Raw genomic sequence first — 22,315 nt, forward strand, 5'->3', positions numbered from 1 at the left:
AGGACTTCGGCAATGTCTGGTTGACACCACTGAGCAGGGTGCTGCAGGGCAGGGAATACTACTGGCATCTAGTAGGTAGTAACTAGAGATGCTACTAAACACCCTACAATGCCCAGGGCAAAAAATTATTTGCCTGAAAACAGAAATCTTGCCTTTAAACTTTTCTTTTCTCAACCTTTCTGGTTCTCAATTCCCCTATTAAATTCAGCCACTAAATAACACGCACGATTCGCCAGCTCTGACATTCTAGGAGGCTTTTTTTTTTTTTCCTGACCTCCAAGAATTTTGCTTCTAAAATTAACCAACAAGGAGTGGTTCAGACAGACTTTTCTTTTGCCTAAAGAGGCCAATCCACAGTCTGCTATAGCTTTTCTGTGGCCTCAGCTGTAGAATTTCAACAGCCTCTTAGTTGGCAATGCAGTGGGGGTGGTGGGACAAGTCTTAAGAGAAACCTATACCCAAAGTAAGCAGTAATTTCTCATTCATGGTTCATGATGAGCTTTCCCTGTTTCTCAAAACCAGTTTGGTTTGACGAGGATCACCCTGTTGATACTAGTCCACCCTATGAAACTGACAGGCCCACACACCTTTGGTGAAAGAATGTGTTTCTTACCCATTTTCTGAGAACCTGTGAGCTGCTTAATAAATATACTGATGGAGGATTTCTGGCACATGCTTATCTGAACAAAGGCCAATTATATTCCAAGAACTAGCGAAGGAATGGATTAATTGATTTAAGCAATTAAAGTCCCTACCACAAATAGAAACAAATGCCACCAACACAGATAAAAGAACACTATCCAGGGACCTAAGAAGGCCCTAAAAAATCTAATCAGTGACAACTTTTGAAAGGCCAGTTCAAAACAAGTAATCCTTTTGGACATCAAGGTAACCTCACTGGCAAAACAGTTGCATAGTGAAGAGAAAGGTCATGGGCCTTTCTCAGCCACAGAAAGGAGAGAAGTAAAAGCAATTAGACAAAATGGATGCTGTAATCCCACTTTCCAGACCCCAGAGCCACACTAAACACTGAGATTCAACTTTTCCACTTCACTATTCAGGATCTGGCAGCACTTCCCAAATGAGAATGCCATAGCTTGATTTCTTTCTTACCAATTCTGGCCAGATGTTTCTTAGCAATGTCTAGAGCCTGGGGTAGAGAAAGAAAAATTTTAAAAAATCACCAAATCCATGGATGTTGCTATGAATTGATCACATAAGTTGGAGTCCCAAAGTACTATTGCTGAAAACTGCCCTGCTTGAAACTACTCCTCAGCAGAAGCAAAACGTCCAGCTTCATGGACTGCCACTTCCCAATCAGGGGGAAAACCACTGAGTAATAGCATCAGCACCACTTGGAGGCTCTTTTTCACAAGCAGGTTCTCAGACTCCACCCCAGACCTACAGGATCAGAATCTGCATCCACAGTAAAATTTGAGAAAGAATGCTCTACAGGGTCTTCAGGAGTAGTTTATTTTTTGCCTTTTCTCAGCCTGAGTTTCCTCAATTGGAATATGGAAATATAACAAAGTGCATACAAAGGGGGAAAAAAACCTGAAAGAAGACAGTTCACAGGAGCACAGGAGTGCGGGGGACTATGGGGGAACTTCTCAAAGCTCTACACTGTGCAGTTTTCAACAACGTAAGACCAGGGTTACTTCTTATGTAATGTGGGAAATAATTTTAAATACAGCTGACGCTCTCTCACAATATTGTACTGATGATTTTTAAAGGGACCACTGTAGCAGGGCCCAGCACCATACTGCAGTGCAGACAAGTCAAAGGTGTTAAGTGAACTGGGTGGAGCCAGCCAGCAGCCGGTGAGCAGCTCTCCTCTCCGAAAACTGGCCCTCATACACATTCGATCTCAGCACCTGGAAACCTTGGCCTGGCAAACTTAGGGATCCGCTGAACCTCAGATCTGACCTGTAGTTGCTGGAGCGTCTCGCCGGCTCTGTAACTTTCCCTGGAATAAAATAAATAAATAAAAACCGTAAGTGCTGAAATAGCGGACCCCACACTAATCTCTCTGCAGTCAGCCACGGAAAGAGGAGGCCGGGGAGTGGAGTCAAAAGTCGCAGTGTGGCCCGGACGGGGTTCCAGGGAAACTAGTTTGGGCGGCTGCAGCATCCTTAGAGGCTAACTCTGAGCTTTCGCAGCTGGCATTTTGTCTCCTGTAGTGAAAACTGCAAGAGAGAGGAGTGGAGTTTCCCGAGGGAAGGGCTCAGGCTGGCGTCTTGGGCGGGCCAGCCCCCTCGGCGAGCTTCTGTGTCTGCCCACTTTCCTCCGCCTCCCTCCCTCTCTCCTCCCTTTTGCGTCGGGCGGGCGGGAGGCCGCAGAGGCAGAATGTTCTTGCGCACGCGCTCGCGCAATTACGGCCGAGGAGTTCTGTTCCTCGGGCATTTTCCGAGGAAGTCTGGAGCAATTAGGCTCAGTCCGGGGAGAGCTAGCGAGCGAGCGGGCGGCGCTGCCGGCGCGTCTGGGCTGCCTCGCTGGGAGGGAGGGGGCGGCCGGCCGCCCGGCGGCGACCCCGGGCCCCGGCCGCCACCATGGGCTTCGAGCTGGACCGCTTCGACGGCGACGTGGACCCGGACCTGAAGTGCGCTCTGTGCCACAAGGTCCTGGAGGACCCGCTGACCACGCCGTGCGGCCACGTCTTCTGCGCCGGCTGTGTGCTGCCCTGGGTGGTGCAGGAGGGCAGCTGCCCGGCGCGCTGCCGCGGTCGCCTCTCGGCCAAGGAGCTCAACCACGTCCTGCCGCTCAAGCGCCTCATCCTCAAGCTGGACATCAAGTGCGCGCATGCGGCGCGCGGCTGCGGCCGGGTGGTCAAGCTGCAGCAGCTGCCCGAGCACCTCGAGCGCTGCGACTTCGCGCCCGCGCGCTGCCGCCACGCGGGCTGCGGCCAGGTGCTGCTGCGGCGAGACGTGGAGGCGCACATGCGCGACGCGTGCGACGCGCGGCCGGTGGGCCGCTGCCAGGAGGGCTGCGGGCTGCCCCTGACGCACGGCGAGCAGCGCGCCGGAGGCCACTGCTGTGCACGGGCCCTGCGGGCGCACAACGCCGCGCTGCAGGCCCGCCTGGGCGCGCTGCACAAGGCGCTCAAGAAGGAGGCGCTGCGGGCCGGCAAGCGCGAAAAGTCCCTGGTGGCGCAGCTGGCCGCCGCACAGCTGGAGCTGCAGATGACCGCTCTGCGCTACCAGAAGAAGTTCACCGAGTACAGCGCGCGCCTTGACTCGCTTAGCCGCTGCGTGGCCGCGCCGCCCGGCGGCAAGGTAGGCGCCCGCCGTCCGCCCCGACCCCCTACTGGCCCTGGGGCGCCTCCCAGTCCCTGTGGTCTTGGGGTTACCGGGAGCTTCCGGGAGCATCTCTGCCTCCCTCTTCTAACTCTCCTTGCCAGATAGATCGCTTTGAGCCGGTCGGGGAATCAGTCTCACCTTGGGAACTGTTGTCCTTACAGATTAAACTCAGGGTGAAGTATAGCTGCAGCAGCTTCATCGGTTCTGGAAAAACTAAAAGGAATTCGAGAGCAGCGCAGAGTTGAGTGAGTGTGGCTCTTGAGTCAGAACCCTGTAGGGGCTTTGGTACAGACCAGATGGATGATCTTGGGCAAGTCGTTTAACCTCTTTGAAAGTTGGGAAACTGGGTTCCTCTACACGTGACAGGAGATAAGATACTGACACACGCGATGTTAACTATATCCATGCACCCTCAGGCGGTCCGGAAAGAATCAAAGGAACCCACAGCCCAGCCCTTGGAGACTAGGTTAACAAGGTTGCCAGAGGAGAGGCTGCTGGAGTAAAAGCTGGATTCCAGTGTGAGCTTTGCTGCCAACTAGCTGGCTGACCTTGAGCAGGCTGCTTAAGCTTTCTCAAGTTGGAAAGTAGGGCCCTAGAGATGTGACATGGGGGGTGAAACACTGCCAGGCCCCTCCTGTGGTACTCCTCCAGGGATTGAAAGAATTCCAGAAAGAATTAAAGGAACCGCCACCAAATATAAAGTAATAATTGGCAGTGAGGCCTCTGGAGTTAGAACTGTTTTTTGAGTCTGGGCTCTTGGCTAGTGTTGTGGCTTAATCCCAGGTGCTTCAGTCTCTCTAAATGTAAAATAGATTCTTTGCCTGCTTCAGGGAGAGAACATATGAAAAGGATCTAGCAAGTTGCCCTGTAGAGAGCAAATGCTCAACAAGTGTTGCCTGTAATTATCTTTACCCTCCTTCCCTTGTAAGCCATCCCCCTGTTCTGGGAGTTGGTATAATTACAACAGCCACTACTGCTGGAGGCTTGCCTTACCCCAGGCCCTATTCTAAAGCTCTTGTGCTTCTCAGCTGTTTCCTTTTTAATCAAGTAAGGGAGGCAGGTTGCTTCTCGTTTTGCAGAGGAGGAGAACTCAGGACCAGTGAGGGGCAGCCCTGGCCCCGAGTCATGGCTTTGAGGTGGCAGAACTGGGTTCCGAACCCACGGATGCCCAAGCTCTTAGCCCTCATCGTGTCACTTCTCAGTGTAACCACAAGTGCTGTTTACTGAGGGTTTATTATGTACCAGCCACAGTAGCAAGCACTCTGCATGCATTCTGTATGTAATCCTCTGAGATGAGGAAGCAGGCACAGGTCACAGAACTTGTCCAGAATCAAACGGTGACTCAGGAGACAGAGCTAGGATTCAGATTCCACCTCAGTCGTCAGCCTTGGGCATTTTGACATTTTGGACCCCCAAATTCTTTGTTATAGGAGGCTGTCCTGTGCACTAAGGGGCATCCTTAGTCTCTACCCACTGGATTCCAGTAGCACCCCCTACCTCTAGGTGTGACCACCAGAAATGTCTGCATGTGTTATCACGTATTCCCTGAGGGGACACAGTCAGCCACAGAGAACCAAGGTTTCCCTTGATTGCAGAGGGCACCTTTTCACCAACCGGTGAGGCACCTGGGCCATACCGCTGCCACTCTGGTTGCCTGTTGCAGGGGAGGAGAATGTGTGTGCCTGAGGGGTCCCCAGGGGCCTGCGTCTGCTTGTCTGCTTCGCCTCTCTGGCCCTCTCCCAGCCCCCTCTCCCATAGCGCACACCGACTCCCCCCCCCCTCGCCTCCACCCCATCCTGGCCCCCGCCTGTCTGTCAGCTGCAGCCCGAGCAGCTGGCCGGCTCTGGGCGAAGGGCAAATATTTACAGCTCTGAGGCTCACCCAGGACCGCACAGGCGTACAAAAGACTGGTGTGAGCCTGCAAGTCCCCAAAGCAGGGGGCCAAGCTCTGTCTACAAGCAGGCGCCGGGCTTGGGGTGAAGGAGTTCCCGGAGTTTCTCCTGTTTATGCTGTCATCTGGACTTCCTGTGGAGTTTTAAGTGATGCTTATTTATAAACAAGCCATTCACTTCCCTGGAGTTTATACATCATTCATTGTTAAGCTGGTTTATTATTTCTTCTTGCCTTTCTGTTTTCTTTCTGGAGTGTTTGGGTAAACTCTCTCTCGGAATCAAAAATATGATACTTGAATCAAAATTATGGATGTTTTTGAAGTTCTGTTGGGTGAGTCAGGAAGATAATCAGGGGCATTAAGCTTGGGGACAAGATGTTGCTTTCTGAGCTTACAGACAAAAGTTTCCTTCTGGAGTTGGAGTGCTGCTCAGGACTTTCATGGACCTCAGTGCTGGCTTGAGAACAGCCAAGAAAGGCCTGGCCTGAAAGCTGAACTCATTTTTCTGGCCTCAGACCCTGGCTGTCTCAGCCCAGGCCTTAGGGTAAAGCGCACTGCTTTTGCCTTAAAGTTAACCCCTAGTCACCCTTGGGGAAAGCTTTTGCTGTTCCTGCATCTGCCAGACAGACCCCCTCCCACTGCAAGCTGTTTAAGAACTTGTTTATTTCATTGACCGGACTCTGCTCCCACCGGGTACTGTTTATTCTCTTCTACAAGGCAGAAGGATTTATATTCCTTGGAAACGGGCATGCACAAAACTTTTATTATTTTTTAAAAAGTCCTATCGCTTACCTCTCTGTTAAGAGCTAAAGTAGATAAGAAACACTCAGAAGATTTTTCCATACCCCCTTCTTCAGGGCTTTAGAACTTGTACCATAAAATGATCTGGCATTATTTAAATAATCTTAGATTGCAATTTTTGATATCCGCTGAAGAGAGGAGTCTGGCATGCTATAGTCCACAGGGTCGCAAAGAGTCAGACACCACTGAGCAACAAACACTTAAGCATTTAGGATTTAGAGCTAGGATTTAGCATTGTTTCTTCTGCTTTGAAAGGTGAGCTGGAACAGGTCTTCTCAAACCTTCATATGATTGGAGTCACCTGGAGATGAAACAAGATATTCCTGAATCTCACCCTCGGAGATTCTGCCCCATCAGGGGCTGGTATGGAGCGTGGGGTTCTGGCAAGTTCCCAGCTGATGCTGGGTCACCTAGCACATTTTGGGTAACTGCTTAGCTAGACAGAGAGTTTAGGCTCAGGTACAGATGCAGACCAACATGTATTCTTTTTCTTCGCACAGTTATGATTTTACTGGTCATTGTCTTAACATCTCTTCCTGAATATTTTATGAAGGACCAGTACATAGTTCTCAAACCCAGCGCGCCTAGCAGTTGTATGATCAGTAACATGGCCCAGAAAGGCATCCTGAACCAATCTGCAGCCCGATCCAGGCTACAGCAGACTTGGTGAAACTATACTTGAAGATGTTAGAGTTTGGCTCCCAGCCTCAGTTTCCCACCCCGGCTTTCCACCTGATTCTAAGAACAAAGGCATTCCACAGCAAAAAAAAAAAAAAAGTCTTTGACTTTCTGGGAAAGGGAAGGTTCTGGGCATAACTTTCCTTGGAATTTTTGAGAAACTTGAGACTGAACCTCAGTAGCATCTGCTCTTTTTCCCCCACATTCAGTCTTTCATTAAACCTGGTTGATTTTACTTCCTGAACACTTCCTGAGTCTGTTCACCGCTCTCCAGCCCCATCAAATCATCACGTTGGTCCAAACCAGGATTTCCTGACCTCAGCACTGTTAGCATCTTGAGCTGAATAATTCTTGGGGGTGTGTGTGTGTGTGTGTGTGTGTGCGCGCTGTGTGCATTATAAGATGCGGAGCAGCACCCCTGGCCTCTACCTACTAGATGCCAGGAGCAATTCTCACATCGTGACAATCACAGATATCTCCAGACACTGTCATTGTCCCCTGTGGGACAGAAATCAGCCCTGGTCTCAACCCCCATTACCTCTTACCTAGACCGCAGCTGTTCCCTCTCTGTATCTTCTTGCTTCCTTCCAGTGACCTCATGCTGGGAATCATCTCTTAGAAATGTAAATCTGATACCCTGCTCAGTCACTAAGTCCTGTTTGACTCTTTGCAACGCCATGAACTATAGCCCGCCAGGCTCCTCTTCCCTGGGATTCTCCAGACAAGAATACATTTCCTCCTCTACGAGATCTTCTGGACCCAGGGATCAAACCCACATCTCCTGCATCGGCAGGTGGATTCTTTACCACTGCGCCAGCTGGGAACTGCAAGCCTGCCGTGCCGTGAGTTCCTCTTGGATGGATGTAACGTGAAGCACACTCTGGGTCCTGCCTGCCTGTGCTCTTCTTTGCTTTAGTCTCTCTTCCTGGGTTCTGTGATCTCTGAGATAGACCCATGAGCTCCTTCCTGCCCCTGGGCCTTTGCCCTCGCTCTTTTTTCCCCTAGGAGTAGTCTTTCCAGTTGCTCATCACTAGGTAACCTAGGTAACCAGCAGGTTTTCCAACTCTTCACCTTCTACCCCTTGCCTTGCTGTTGGCACTTTGGGTTTGCTCATGGCTAGATAGCCTTTCTATGCTCCCACCATCATCACCTGCGGAAGGCCCTCCCTTTCCGGCCTGACAGACTAGGGCTGGTACCCTGAGACTCTCGCTTTGGTGCTCCGCCTGCATGGCCTCTTCAGTGCTGTGACTGAATAACAGGAAGAGCCATTCATTGTCTGTGAGGGACGGTAAAGGAAGGACCATGTGTGTGTGCTTCAGGGCTGTGTCCCGGCACCAGTCCAGTCTCCAGGTACCCTGTGAACTCCCGATATGTCTTCAGTGAATAAATTCAAGATCGAAAGGGTGTCTTGTCAGCCGTCAAAACTTTTCAGATTACTGACCAAGAGCGAGCTTGTTAGCTCGTTCTTAAAAAAGAATGAGTTTTCCCGTGACCTGCAAGTGAACAAAATTGTTTCCAGGTTTGCGGGAGGCATGCTTTTTGTTTCCCCGAGATCCACCCAGATCAAATTGTATAAAGCCCCAAATCCCAGAAACAGTTTTGTCCGTTTCAGAACTCCTGGAGATGAGTGAATCTATAATAGACAGTTGTATGGAAAGGTGCTCCAGATGTCCAAACACTTTGAAATGTGTCTATCAGAGTGTTCGCAGTTCAGCGTCTTTTCTGTTTCTGAAAAGCATCAGGAGAATGACTGTTCCGTGCCGTCCCAGTTCAGCTAAAACGACTTGTGGGCTTTGGCATCCATTTCATTCAGTGCTATATAAAGAAAACTAGGATTCAGCTTACAGATGTGTTTCCCAGCTACACTGGCTCAAATGATCATAACTGAATAATAGGAATTGGGAGTTCTGTTGCTGTCTATCTGTAAGTGGTTCTTTCTGAGTTCAGAAATGGTGTTTGCTTCTTTGTAAAAATATTTGATGAGAGAGAATCTATTTATAAGCTGGTTTGTGTTGGCTGTAGACACGGAGCTTAAAAGGAAGAGAAATAACATTCATTGGGTTTTACTGGGTGCCATACACTTAGGGTGCTTTGTGTATGTACACACATTAACTTCCCCATCTTATTCATTTGGTAGATGGTTTTTGGGGGTGTTTTTTGGTAAGAGAGACAGATTGTAAAACACTATAAAACAGCTGGGTTCAGGCTAGACGTTGTATCGATTCAGATTCTAATTGTGTAGAGGTGTGAACCCAGAACCTGATTCCAAGCTGTTACCAAAATAAGACAGTATTTTCTCCTGAGGTGGTGTCCCCTCCAAAGGCTCATGCAGGTTTCCAAAGGGCTGCTTCTGTATGTGCCAGCACTGTGTAGATTAGAGATGTGGGTGCAACTTCAGAAAGACTCGGCAAACTTAGTACCCAAAACCCATTATAGATGCAAAAAGAAAAGATTCTGAAGGTCAAATAACTTCCCCAGTATCATCTTCTGGCTCCAAGTTGGTCCGATGGCTTGTGGTTCATGGTGATGAAGTGGGTTCACCCCAGGCTGTAATTCCCGTCTTCAGAGGTCTGGTGTGGAGCACGTGGCGTATAAAACAAAACAGGTTCTCACTGTAAAAGAGAGACAAAAGTAAAAGAAAAAGATGGTATCTTGGATGGAATCATGCCTCATTCCCTAATTTTTAATCATTCCCTAATTTTGAACCTAGTAAGTTAAAGAGTGGCTAGTGGTAGGAAGCAAATGAAATTCTTCCAAATGTGTTCTTTTGGGTTAGCTTCTCACATGCTTACACACCGTGTGCCAGGCACTGGGATGGGCACTGCTGGGTACAAAGGGGAATGTGCACAGCTTTCACCCCTGGACTCGTTAGACACCCACTTGTGTCTTTGAAAACACCATGTTCTGTCCTTTGCTCACCCGAGCTGTGGGTCACCTCTGTCCCCCCTGACTAATGGGGTTCTAATAAGCCTGTTCCAATAAGAAAGGGAAGTGGTATAACATAATGATTACTCTTGTAAAGAAAATAACTACCAGATGGACCCGGGCGTCCATCTTTCTCCCCCACCCCGTGAGTCTGTTTATGGGGAGCCTGAGGGGCGGAGCCTCAGTGCAGCCCGTGTGTACATGGGCCCTGCACTGGTCCCTTCTCCAGGAAGGGGAGTCTGATGAGCTTTTTCCCTGGCAGAGGACCTCAGGGTGTGGAGAAATGAGTCCTGGACAGGGGGGTCACCCCTAGAATTTTGAGAGAAGCTGTTTCCAGGTGCCCTGTGTCTCTGCTGCACATGATCAGGAAGGGGGTGAAGTCCCGTTCAGGCTGTGGGTCACGGTTGGATGCAGGCCTTGTGTCACCAGCAGCTCCAGGGTACCCTGGATTGAGCTGGGGTGTGATTAGTATCAAACCCTGGAGTCGGTGATATGCAGTCTCCTGTGCTCCTTCTGCCTCATTGTTGAGGGTCTCTGGGAGGATCCTCTAACCTCCTGTTAGCCTTAACTGCCTCATCTCTAAAATGGGCTAATGCTATGCCCATATGGGACAGGCTTTAGGATAAAATGAAAGTGTTTGAAAGTGTTAGCTGCTCAGTTGTGTCCAACTGTTTGCGACCCCATGGACTGGAGCCCACTAGACTCCTCTGTCCATGGCATTCTCCAGGCAAGAATGCTGGAGTGGGTGTCCCTTCTCTAGGGGATCTTCCTGACCCAGGGATTGAACCTGGCTCTCCTGCAGGCAGGATCCTAATTAGGCTTACCGAGCATTTGTTGAACATTTATTAAGTACCTGTAGGTTTGGGGTTCTTCTCCAAATAAATCACTGAAGAAACTTCAGAAATTGGAGATGGCTTAATGGAGAAGAAGGAAAGGGATCTTTTACTCAAAGGATCACAGGCTCATTGCAAGCCTCAGTCTGCCCCTGGGTAACCTGTTCTCTGGGTGTCTCCTCTCTGGAGACTTTGAGAAAGAGGGGTGTTCGTGTCAGTTGCACTGCATCTGGGTAACAGCTCTGGGCTGTACCGAAAGCCGCAGACAAAATGTGCTTTCTGCATGTTTATGTGTATTCATTTGTCCTGCAGTTACCAAACTAACGAGGGGTCAGTTCAGTTCATTTGCTCAGTCACGTCCGACTCTTTGCAACCCTATGGACTGCAGCATGCCAGGCTTCCCTGTCCATCTCCAACTCCTGAAGTTTACTCAAACTCATGTCCATTGATTTATTTGGTGATGAGAACCAGCCATCTCATCCTCTGTCACCCTCTTCTCCTCCTGCCCTCAGTCTTTCCCAGCATCAGGGTCTTTTCCACCCAGTTGGCTCTTTTCATCAGGTGTACAAAGTATTGGAGCTTCAGCATCAGTCCTTCCAATGAATATTCAAGACTGATTTCCTTCAGGGTTGACTGGTTTGATCTCCTTGCAGTCCAAGGGACTCTCACGAGTCTTCTCCAACACCACAGTTCAAAAGCATCAATTCTTCAGCACTCAGCTTTCTTTATGGTCCAACTCTCACATCCATACATGACTACTGGAAAAACAAGAGGAGGGGAGGCAGGCCAAACTCCCACCATCCTGTAAGCGGGAACATAGGACATTACAGCTGGGTAGCCTTTGCTTTGTCTCTGATTTGGAGGAGAAAATACTCTGGGTTGGGTGACTGGATGGTCGCATCTCAAAAACTGAAACTACCTTGCAGTCCATCAAGTGGAAATGTGAAGATGCTGTAGTACCTTAAGTTAGTTTGTTGTGTCGGTGAAAACGTCACCTGGAGGTGTTCACCAGAAAAGCGGATGAGCAGATGATAAAAACCAGAGACACAGTCTTGAAATCAAACTCATGCAAATAGAGTAGACGACTTGGGGGTTTCTCAGGTTATTTAAATATAACAGCAACAGGCTAAAAATATGCGTATATTTTTGGCCTAGGGCAACACTGACACTCTGTACTCAATTTCTGAGGGTATTTTTCGAAACCACCTTGTTTGGCTTATGGATGCATGTTTCCTAGTCTATGGCTCCAGGAAATCTTTGTTCCTTTCTGCCTGTCCCCCCACACCCTCTATCTCTTTTCCTCCTATCTCTCTTCATCCTCCCTATTCTCATGGCAGGAAACATGCTGCTAATACTTCTGTTAATCTTACCCATTTCCAATTTGTTTTCAAGCATTATTCCCACTACTCCCTTTGGTCTTAGGCATGAGCAGTTTCCCGTTCTGTTCTTCCTCCAAGAACCCCTTCTTTAGAACTGAGGTTGCAATTATAGGGAGGGCTTAGTCCAGGCTGCTTCCCCATTAAAAACATATTTCGACTGATGAAGAGGACAGAAGCATCTCCGTTCGGAGAAAGAGAAGACATCCCGTCTCTTTAGGAGAGAATGTCTGGTGGCCAGCTCTGTCTCCTGGTCCCCCAGCCCCCCCTCCACATTTTTGCCCTCTCTTGTCACTAGTCAGCAGACAGAGCTGTTTCCCAGCTGTGCGAGTCTTTGAGAGCTTTGCATAATCTGAGGCCGAGAGGTGTCGCGTCATCCCAGATATGCAGACGAGTGGTCAGTCAATTACAGTGCTCACAACCCGCCAGGCAGCCTTCCAGTCGAGCCAGTTCTCAGTTGCGAGTCCCACGGCGGCAGTAATCAAGGAACACCCGTCCCTGGGCGGAAAGGAGTTTATAGAAAGGATCCACGTTGATGGTGGCATGGATAGACTTTGGGGGCCGCCACACAGATTAGAAGATGGCTGGCGTCCAAGTTTCTGAGGCCGAGTTGTTTGGTGGAGGGCGGTGCAGTGACTTTAGAGCGATGCTGAGAGGAAGAGGGTCTGTGCCATAGAAAGACAGTTCACATTCTTGGACTTAAAACAAGAACAGCCACCATATGGTGTCTTTCTGACAAAGGACTGGCGACTTCTGCGTTTTCACCATGACTTATTTCCCTCCTCTTACTCTTGTCCAGTGAGACCTTAAATTGAGCAGATTATAAATTGGGTGTTTTTTTTAAAAACACTGATCTGGTAGTTACATGTGGGAGTATAATAGCCAAGCATATTTTCAGCAGAACTGATTGTATATTCCTGAACTTGGAGCTTCTATTTCTGCTTGTAACTTACCTGCTGTGGATGGCTCATGCCACGCCCCCTTCTCCCAGGTTACTGAGTCTCTGCCCTGTCACCTTCGGAAAGACCTAAGCAGCGTCTTAGGAGGCCCTGCAGTGCACTGGGGCCTGACTGTCTGCTTGAGTTGGATTCTGGGGTGGAGATGGGGGTGCTGAGCATCTGGTAGAGCTTCGTGCCCGCTTCCCATGGAACCAGTGCTGGCTGGACTCCAGAATATGAAGGCATCGTTGTTTCCCATCCCCAAGTTAGGGCTGTAAGTGAGAGCTCCTCGCCCTCCCAAGTACTGGCTCTGCAGGGAAGAGACCCTGCCATTCAGGAAGAGAAATAAAATAGGGGGCAACTCAAGGAAAAACTGCCAAGGAGGTACCATCTCTTTTCCATTTTTCTTGTCCCCTCCCATCAAGTTCTCTCACTTTAAATTTTTGTTGGAATATAGCTGCTTTACAACGCTGCTCTTAGTTCCTGTTGTACCGCAAAGTGAGTCAACTATATGTACACATATGTCCCCTCTTTTTTTGCATTTCCATGCCATTTAGGTCACCACAGAGCACTGAGTAGAGTTCCCTAGACCAGCAGTCCCCAACCTCGTTGGCACCAGGGACCAGTTTCGTGGAAGACAATCTTTTCCAGGGACTGGGGGCTGGGGATGGTTTTGAGACGATTCAGTATGATTTCTTGTGCTCTTCATGTCTGTTATTATTACATCGGCTCCATGTGAGGTCATTAGTCGTTAGATCCCGGAGGCTGGGCGCCCCTGCCCTGTGCTGTGTAGTGGGTTCTCATTAGTTACCTGTTTTATCCACAGTGATGTATACATCACTCCCAATCTCTCCCTTCCCCTTTCTTCTCCACCCATCAAGACTCAGCCCTCTGGTAGAATTGGAAGCTGTCCCAGTGTCTCAGCAGCCCTCCAGTGTCCTCTGTCCGCAGCTCCTCCCTCCACTGTCCGTATCCAAGTCCGCACTTTCTTTGACTTGATGTCTCTTCTGTCCTGTCGTGAGGACATCTCCCTCCACGCCTTGCGACGTCCTTTGATTCCCCTCCTCATACCCCAGCCGTGATCAGTACCCTCTGCCCATCCTATCTCCACGGCCCTGAAGCTCCAGGTTTAGGCCGGGCTGCTCCCCTGTCTGCATCATGTCTCTCTCCCACCGCCTCCTGGATAAAATCTGCCTCCTGGCCCTTCAGCAGCCCTCGAACACCGTGCCACTCTTTCTCCAGACTTGGGAAGAGGAGAAATGTGTACGTGGATATAGTTCCCATTTGATGGCCAGATGTTGTGATGAACACGTAACTGTCTTTATTTGCTTAACTGCAGGCCTCGGCTCTCCCAGACTTGCCGTAGACTAAGTTAATTTAGGATTAGACATCCTCCATTTCCGGGGTTTTGTAGCAGAGTCCTTTATGTGGTCAGAGAGTACCATGGTGCTGTGCTTGGCTCGTGTCTGGAGTCCTTGTTATTGTCCAAGCCCTGTACAGAGGCACTGGGCAGGGATAGTCCCATCTCATTCATGTTTCAGAAGAAGCCATTATTCTCCTCCTCCTCAGAAGGAGAAAACTAAAATCACGTTCTGACTCTGAAGTCCAGGATCTTAACCATCACCCTGTTCCTGTGAAGGGCACAGTATTCTTACGACACCCTTCAGGGTATAATAGAAACTCTGATCTTTGCCACTGTTGGTGCATAGCCCAAAGAAGCCTTGCTTAAAACTCTAATTAGAAAATGAATTAAATGTCTAATCCTTCTGACATTTTAAGTGAAGGCTGAGTATTTTGAGGCAAAGGGGTTTAGGGTAGGGTGTACACGTTTACCAGCACAGTAGCGAGAACTTGGCCGTTGGAGTCCGTGGATTGGGTTCGAACCCCACCCTTCCCTCTTGGCAGCCACGTGATCTTCAGCAAGTGTATGCAATTCTCAGAGCCTCAGTTTCCCAGGTACAGAGCTTTGATATAATACCTGCCTCAAAAGCCTGATGTTTTCGTTACTCAGTTGTTTATGTGAAAGGAGCTCTTTCCCATCTTTTATTTTATACCAAGACATTGAGAAAGTTTCAGAGCATGGGTCATGATAAACTACCAAGACAGAGCAATATTAATTAAATTTTCCTTTAGATGAATGATGTTACTTACAAATGTAACATCTGTGAATAGCCGGGAAAGCAGCATTGATGAGAGCCTTTGTCCTTATTCCGTTTGTCCATCTCTTGAGATCTTTGTTTCTCAGACGGTAAAGAATCTGCCTGCAATGCAGGAGACCAGATTCAATCCCTGGTTTAGGAAGATCCCCTGGAGAAGGGAATGGCAACCTGCTCCAGTATTCTTGCCTAGAGAATCCCATGGACAGAGCCTGGAGAGCTATAGTCCATGGGGTCACAAAGAGTTGGACATGACTGAATGACTGACACTTTCACTTTCTTTGCTTTACTGGGTGGAGTATAACTGAATGAGAATCATTTAAATAACCCTCTATCCTGATACACTTTGAACCGAGGAACAGATTAAATCATTAATCAGAAATTAAAGTTAATCTGTTAACATGGTATTATGTGAAGCCTCCTGTTAAAATTCTCTATTAACATTTCTTCTGAAGAATAGTAAACAAAAATAGTTCAGGTTGCTTAGTGGGAAAGAAGTGGAAAGGAAAAATCAGAATGGAGCTTAGGGTGTTGGAGAAAAGGAACTGACCTTTGAGAGTTAGAGAAATGAAAGTAATTCAGTCTAGCCAGAGTGTTTCTCTTCTCCGTCGTCACTCCCAGCATCATGTGTTGAAACTTCCATGTGGTGGCTCAGTTCTGTAAATTAGTCCTAAAATAGGCAGTGTCACCTAAAGCCAGTGTGAAAGCCTGCTGGACCACAGACTGGGTCAACACACTTCTAGAAAAAGAGAACGTGCTCTCTTATCCCCTGCAGTGGATTGCATCTGGCAAGGAGGGTTAGAGGGTTAACTTAACTGTTAACCTGATCAGTCTTTGCAGATTGCTGTTTGGCTAAATGATGTTGTTTCAGGCATTGTCTCAATTCATCTCCATTGTCCCTGGAAAGAGATCTCTGAGTTTGGGACCAGACCTAGGTGTCTCTGGGTATCTCAGGTTGGATCTTTTGGAGATTAATAGTTCAATGAAGAGTTTAGAGTTTTGTTCTGATACTGGTTTCCTGGCCAAGACCTCCTATAATGAGTTTCTTTGTGGAACTTTTTGGAATGCCATCAAGGGAATCAACTTGGGTGGGACCTAAGATGTTGCCAGCCTACAAGGTACTGTTCTACATTCCACATGAGAAGGATGTTAGTGTGGAGAGTTGAGGTCTAGAATCTAGGAGATCTTGGGTTTAAATGCCACTGACCTCTTACTAGCTCTTTGACAAGCTTTTTTAATCCTCCCAATCTTCCCACCTATATCTTGAGAATGGTAACAGTGCCAGTTGATAAGATTGGATTATTAGACAAAATGAAGCACTTAAGTGCTCAGTATAATTTCTAACACATGATAAAGAGCCAGTAAAAGTTAGCTGTTATTGTTGTTAATGTAATAGGATTTCTTTATTTTTGATTTTTTAAATAAATAGTTGTCACACAGTAGATTTTAAAACGAGTCTGTTTTAATCATTTAGCTGTGTATTCTCCTTTTTGCATCATTTGAGGTCAGTTTTCATTCCATTTCCAAAGAAAGGCAATGCAAAAGAATGCTCAAACTACTGCACAATTGCACTCATCTCACATGCTAGTAAAGTAATGCTCAAAATTCTCCAAGCCAAACTTCAGCAATACGTGAACCTTGAAATCCCTGATGTTCAAACTGGTTTTAGAAAAGGCAGAGGAACCAGAGATCAAATTGCCAACATCCGCTGGATCATGGAAAAAGCAAGAGAGTTCCAGAAAAACATCTATTTTTGCTTTATTGACTATGCCAAAGCCTTTGACTGTGTGGATCACGATAAACTGTGGAAAATTCTGAAACAGATGGGAATACCAGACCACCTAACCTGCCTCTTGAGAAATCTGTATGCAGGTCAGGAAGCAACAGTTAGAATTGGACATGGAACAACAGACTGGTTCCAAATAGGAAAAGGAGTACATCAAGGCTGTATATTGTCACCCTGCTTATTTAACTTCTATGCAGAGTACATCATGAGAAACGCTGGGCTGGAAGAAGCACAAGCTGGAATCAAGATTGCTGGGAGAAATATCAATAACCTCAGATATGCAGATGACACCACCCTTATGGCAGAAAGTGAAGAGGAACTAAAAAGCCTCTTGATGAAACTGAGAGAGGAGAGTGAAAAGTTGGCTTAAAGCTCAACATTCAGAAAACGAAAATCATGGCATCTGGTCCCATCACTTCATGGGAAATAGATGGGGAAACAGCAGAAACAGTGTCAGACTTTATTTTTTTGAGCTCCAAAATCACTGCAGATGGTGACTGCAGCCATGAAATTAAAAGACACTTACTCCTTGGAAGGAAAGTTATTACCAACCTAGATAGCATATTCAAAAGCAGAGACATTACTTTGCCGACTAAGGTCCATCTAGTCAAGGCTGTGGTTTTTCCTGTGGTCATGTATGGATGTGAGAGTTGGACTGTGAAGAAGGCTGAACGCCGAAGAATTAATGCTTTTGAAGTGTGGTGTGGGAGAAGACTCTTGAGGGTCCCTTGGACTGCAAGGAGAACCAACCAGTCCATTCTGAAGGAGATCAACCCTGGGATTTCTTTGGAAGGAATGATGCTAAAGCTGAAGCTCCAGTACTTTGGCCACCTCATGCGAAGAGTTGACTCATTGGAAAAGACTCTAATGCTGGGAGGGATTGGGGGCAGGAGGAGAAGGGGACAACCGACGATGAGATGGCTGGATGGCATCACGGACTCGATGGACGTGAGTCTGAGTGAACTCCGGAAGATGGTGATGGACAGGGAGGCCTGGCGTGCTGCGATTCATGGGGTCGCAGAGTCAGACACGACTGAGCAACTGAACTGAACTGAACTGAACCAGAGCTATCTGCCTTAGATTACTGTGACCTGGCAGTTTCTATCATTGATTAGTTATGAAAGCCAGAAATGTAAGCTATGTATGATAACTCACTCAAATTCCTATGTGTTTCTTTTTCAGCTCTCTAAGATAACAAAGCAAGATGTGGACTTAGCAATCTTGTCTATTTCCAGGGCAGAAAGATATAAACTGTTTCAGTTTGCAAAACATGGCATTTACATCTCCAAACTATTAGGGTGATTCTGCAAGTTTTAGTCTCTTTAATTTGAAAGTTGTTGTTGGTTCAAATTAATGATAAAGATTGATAGCATTGATGAAAGTGAAAGTGGCTCAGTCGTGTTGGACTCTTTGTGACCCCATGGACTGTAGTCCATGGAATTCTCTAGGCCAGAATACTGGAGTGGGTGGCCGTTCCCTTCTCCAGCGGATTTTCCCGACCCAGGAATTGAACCTGGGTCTCTTGCATTGCAGGCGGATTCTTTACCAACTGAGCTACCAGGGAAGCTGGATGCTCTGAATGGTGGTACTGTGGATTGGACTTTTTTTTTTTTTTTTAAGTAAGTAAATGGTTATCATTAATGAGGCTCTGCTGTTTTTTTTTTGTCAAGTACAGTAGCTTGATAGAGACTGGCTTCTCTTATATTTATACACTCTATTTTCTGTATCGAGTAAGTGACAGAAATGAATCTTTTGTTTCAATCTGCAGAAATGAAGATTTTGTCATTTTGTTCTTATCGAATACATAGTTATTCCATCAGAAACAGCCTGTTTCTAATAGTAAATTATCATTTTCATTTTTTACAGCGTTTTAGTAATTGATGCTAACTCTGTGACATTTTTTAAAATATTTTGAGTTCTGCTATATACTAAACAGTCAGGAGAAACAAGCTTGCTTACTGAGAATGTTAAGCCCAGGGAGATAATTTTATACATTGAGACCTGCTAATCTTTAATGTATGTGTGAATGTGCATGTGGCTATGTTGTGCATTTTTCCTGGCCAAATGTGGAAAAGGTTTTTACACTGACAATGGTGGAGCAGTATTTTACATTGAAAATGGTGGCAGGAAAATCCCACTGGGCACTGCAGGTCAGAAAGTGTGGCTTTCTTTGCCAGCATGGTGTTCAGGTCAGGTAGCTGCATTCATGTTATTCAAATGTTGCCATTTATCCCCCTCCTCCACTCCTGCCAAAGTATAAGGCACAAGTTGCACCAGGAAGCAGTAAATATGAGAATAAAACCTCTTTTGTGATAAGCTGTTAGTGCTGTTTTTGGGAAAGCATATAATGAAATATTTCATACTTTTTTTTAAATGCCACATTTAAATGATACCCTGTTGAAACAGAAAATGTGAGTGAAGCAATTGCAAATTTATAGCCAGTACGTGTGGACTTTTGCATACCATTCGAATAGTTGGAACCCTTTCAGTGGTATATCAGCGAGTTTAGTATTTATGTCAAAGCCTATTAAGTGATAGTTTGCACAGAAGGTGAGATCTATTTTTATCCATCTGTCTGTTACTGGAGAGTGTTGGTTGGGGGGCCCTGGCATCTCCCTCTTCTTTGACTGTTAAACATTGTGCCTCTGAGACCTGCTGGGGCCACTTGTGCTTGTTTGATTTAAAGTGGCTCACGCGGTCCCACCTGCCTTAAACAGAGTGTTTTCTGTTCAGCAGTCTGCATCTCCTCAGGACTGGACAGTCATTACTTTGTGAAAATGCCCCCTCCTCCCTTTTTAGTAAGATTCGGGATTTTCCTTGTTCCCACCCATGTTTGAGTCTGACTTTTTAAGCGCTATTTCTTCCCCCAAGTCTCCCAAACACAGATGACTATTGATGGGCTGTATATGTGCCCAAGCTTCTGAGGGGATTGCTATTGGAACCTTCCATGGCATATTTAAGGTGAATGCTGCTGTTGAGAATAGCTGAAGAATATAGGTAGCCGTCGAAACAGCCAGCCTATGGTGGGCTGGCCAAAGCGAAGATGTGTGTGCAGAGCAAGGTGTCACCAAGAGGAAATGTTTGTTACTTTTGTCTGGATGTCTTCAGATGTTCTTAAGTGCTCACCGCAGTGTCTGATGGGATCTAGGAATGTTTGTAACCTCCTCAACACAGACCAGAGTTTCAGCATGAGCCTCCCAAATTTTCTGGATTAAACTTCTCTAGAGATACAGGGTTTTTAATGATCAGGTTGGCAATCCATGAGTCCATTTAGATAGAAAATTACCCCCATTCTTTTCCTAAATGTTAATGAAATGTTGAACTCATTTATTCCCTGCAGGGTGAAGAAACAAAAAGCCTGACTCTTGTCCTACATCGGGATTCTGGCTCCTTGGGATTCAACATCATTGGTGGCCGGCCATGTGTGGTATGTTAGTTGTTGAGATGGGTTTTACAGGTCCTTGATGTAGCTGGGAAAGGGGTCAAGGACTAGGGTGTGAAGGGTAGGAAACCTTGCTCACTTCATTCTGCTCTAGTTAGAGTTCATTGTGCGTTTATCATCTTCACACTCTGGGGTTTTTATCATCTTGTTTTTTATTAAGGCATAGTTGATTTACAATGTTGTGTTAATTGCAGGTGTACAGCAAAGTGATTTGGTTTGGGGGATTAGTTGTGGTCTCCTAATGTAGCATTGTCCTAGTCATACAATGGCTAATCCTAGCTGTTTAGCTTTGAAGAGTTCATGTCTAGTTTGATAGCAGTTGAACTGAGAAAAGTGACGTTAATATGCATGGAATTCTGCTCAGTTTTCTGAGACAGCCTGGATAGAAGGGGAACTTGGGAGAGAATGGATACATGTATATGTATGACTGTGTCCCTTCACTGTTCACCTGAAACTATCACAACATTGTTAATTGTCTGTGCGCTATGTTTAGTCACTCAGTCATGTCCGACTCTTTGCAACCCCATGGACTTTAGCCCGCCAAGCTCCTCTGTCCTTGGGGATTCTCCAGGGAAGAATACTGGAGTGGGTTGCCATGCCCTCCATCCAGGGGATCTTCCCAACCCAGGGATCAAACCCAGGTTTCCCACATTGCAGGTGGATTCTTTACCATCTGAACCACCAGGGAAGCCCAAGAACACTGGAGTGGGTAGCCTATCCCTTCTCTAGCGGATCTTCCCAACCCAGGAATTGAATCAGGGTCTCCTTCGTTGCAGGTGGATTCTTTACCAGCTGAGCTACCCCCTCGATACAAAATAAGTTTAAAAGAAGAAAAGATTGTGCAGTTACACTGAGGGGCTTTGCTGGAGTCGGGGCTCCAAGACAGTCAGTCTTGTCAGGACTTCTACCCGCCCTTCATCAGTCAGGGGCCATTCCCTCATTTGTGGGCTGGTGTATCCTTTGCGCTTCCCTCTCACTGGAGCTGTGTGTTCACCCCATTCATCATGATCCCCTCCTCCAGAAAGGGGAGGCTGAATTCAGATCTGTTGATTTAACTGCCAGGAAAATGTCTGCTGAGAGGGCTCTGGGGAGGTGGCAGAGGATGTTTTCCGGAGTCTCACCTTTCATGCGGGATGCCCAAAGTATGTGTCACCTCTTGTTCTTTTCCCAGCCTTTCCTCATTTGTCTCAGCTGGTAAAGAATCTGCCTGCAGTTCAGGAGACCCAGGTTCAGTTCCTGAGTAGGGAATATCCCCTGGAAAAGGGAATGGCACCCCACTGCAATATTCTTGCCTGGAGAATCCATGGACAGAGGAGCCTGGCGGGCTATAGTCCATGGAGTTGCAAAGAGCTGGATACAACTGATTGACTAAAATCAAACATCTTCCTCATTAGTCAGCTTAAGATAGTCAAGGAAAAGGGAAAGAAAAATCAGATTGACTCATTCAACAATTAAGCATTATACAAAGGCTATTTGCTATGGACTTGAAGATACTGACCAGGGAGACTGGATCCCTCTGGTCATTGAGTTTATGTCCTGGGTGCTATAAGGCAAGAAACAAGTATAAAGAGTAATTACAGATTGGGAGAAGAACAATGAAGGGGAAAAAATGGGAGGATGGCTGTACTACATACCAAGGAGAAAGGGGCATCATTGCCCAGAGTGATCAGGAAAGAGGGGAAGGGATATAAAGCCAAATCCTAAAGGATAAGAAGATGTCAGCCATCTGGATGTAACTGATGTTTGCCCTGCCTTCATGGAGCTCATGTCCAGGTGGAGAAACTGATGCATTGGAGAGGGAAGCACTGTTCTCACTGATAAAACTGTGTGCATGAGTTCAGCTGAAGATTCTTTAGGAGGCAGTTAACCCTGGGGAAGAAGGCATCATGGGGCAGGCCATTGAAGCTGGGTCCTGAAGGATGAGTAGGAGTTTGCTAGATCAGAGGTCCATATATAATATATTTAGTTGAACAATCTTCAGTTCAGTTCAGTTGCTCAGTCGTGTCCGACTTTGTGACCCCATGAATCGCAGCACGCCAGGCCTCCCTGTCCATCACCATCTCCCGGAGTTTACTCAAACTCATGTCCATCGAGTTGGTGATGCCATCCAGCCATCTCATCCTCTGTTGTCCCCTTCTCCTCCTGCCCCCAATCCCTCCCAGCATCAGAGTCTTTTCCAATGAGTCAACTCTT

The 22,315-nt window shown here is 47.1% G+C and overlaps 1 protein-coding gene and 1 long non-coding RNA gene across 2 annotated transcripts in view; one reads left to right on the forward strand and one right to left on the reverse strand.

Annotated features, from left to right (window-relative positions):
* Positions 1,451–4,005, reverse strand: LOC108638632. Its single transcript, XR_001919997.1, has 2 exons — positions 3,435–4,005; positions 1,451–1,966 (listed from the first exon to the last, which is right to left on the reverse strand). It is a non-coding gene; the product is annotated as an uncharacterized LOC108638632 (long non-coding RNA).
* The window catches only part of PDZRN3 (PDZ domain containing ring finger 3), a 267,993-nt gene continuing 247,809 nt past the window's right edge, over positions 2,132–22,315 (forward strand). Inside the window, exons 1-2 of the mRNA XM_018067086.1 lie at positions 2,132–3,272; positions 20,021–20,107. Of these exons, the coding sequence (XP_017922575.1) occupies positions 2,550–3,272; positions 20,021–20,107 (810 nt within the window). The 5' untranslated portion in view covers positions 2,132–2,549. The remainder of the gene's footprint in view (positions 3,273–20,020; positions 20,108–22,315) is intronic.

The sequence above is a fragment of the Capra hircus genome, chromosome 22, assembly GCF_001704415.2.
Source record: "Capra hircus breed San Clemente chromosome 22, ASM170441v1, whole genome shotgun sequence".
NCBI classification, from domain to species: Eukaryota; Metazoa; Chordata; class Mammalia; order Artiodactyla; family Bovidae; genus Capra; species Capra hircus.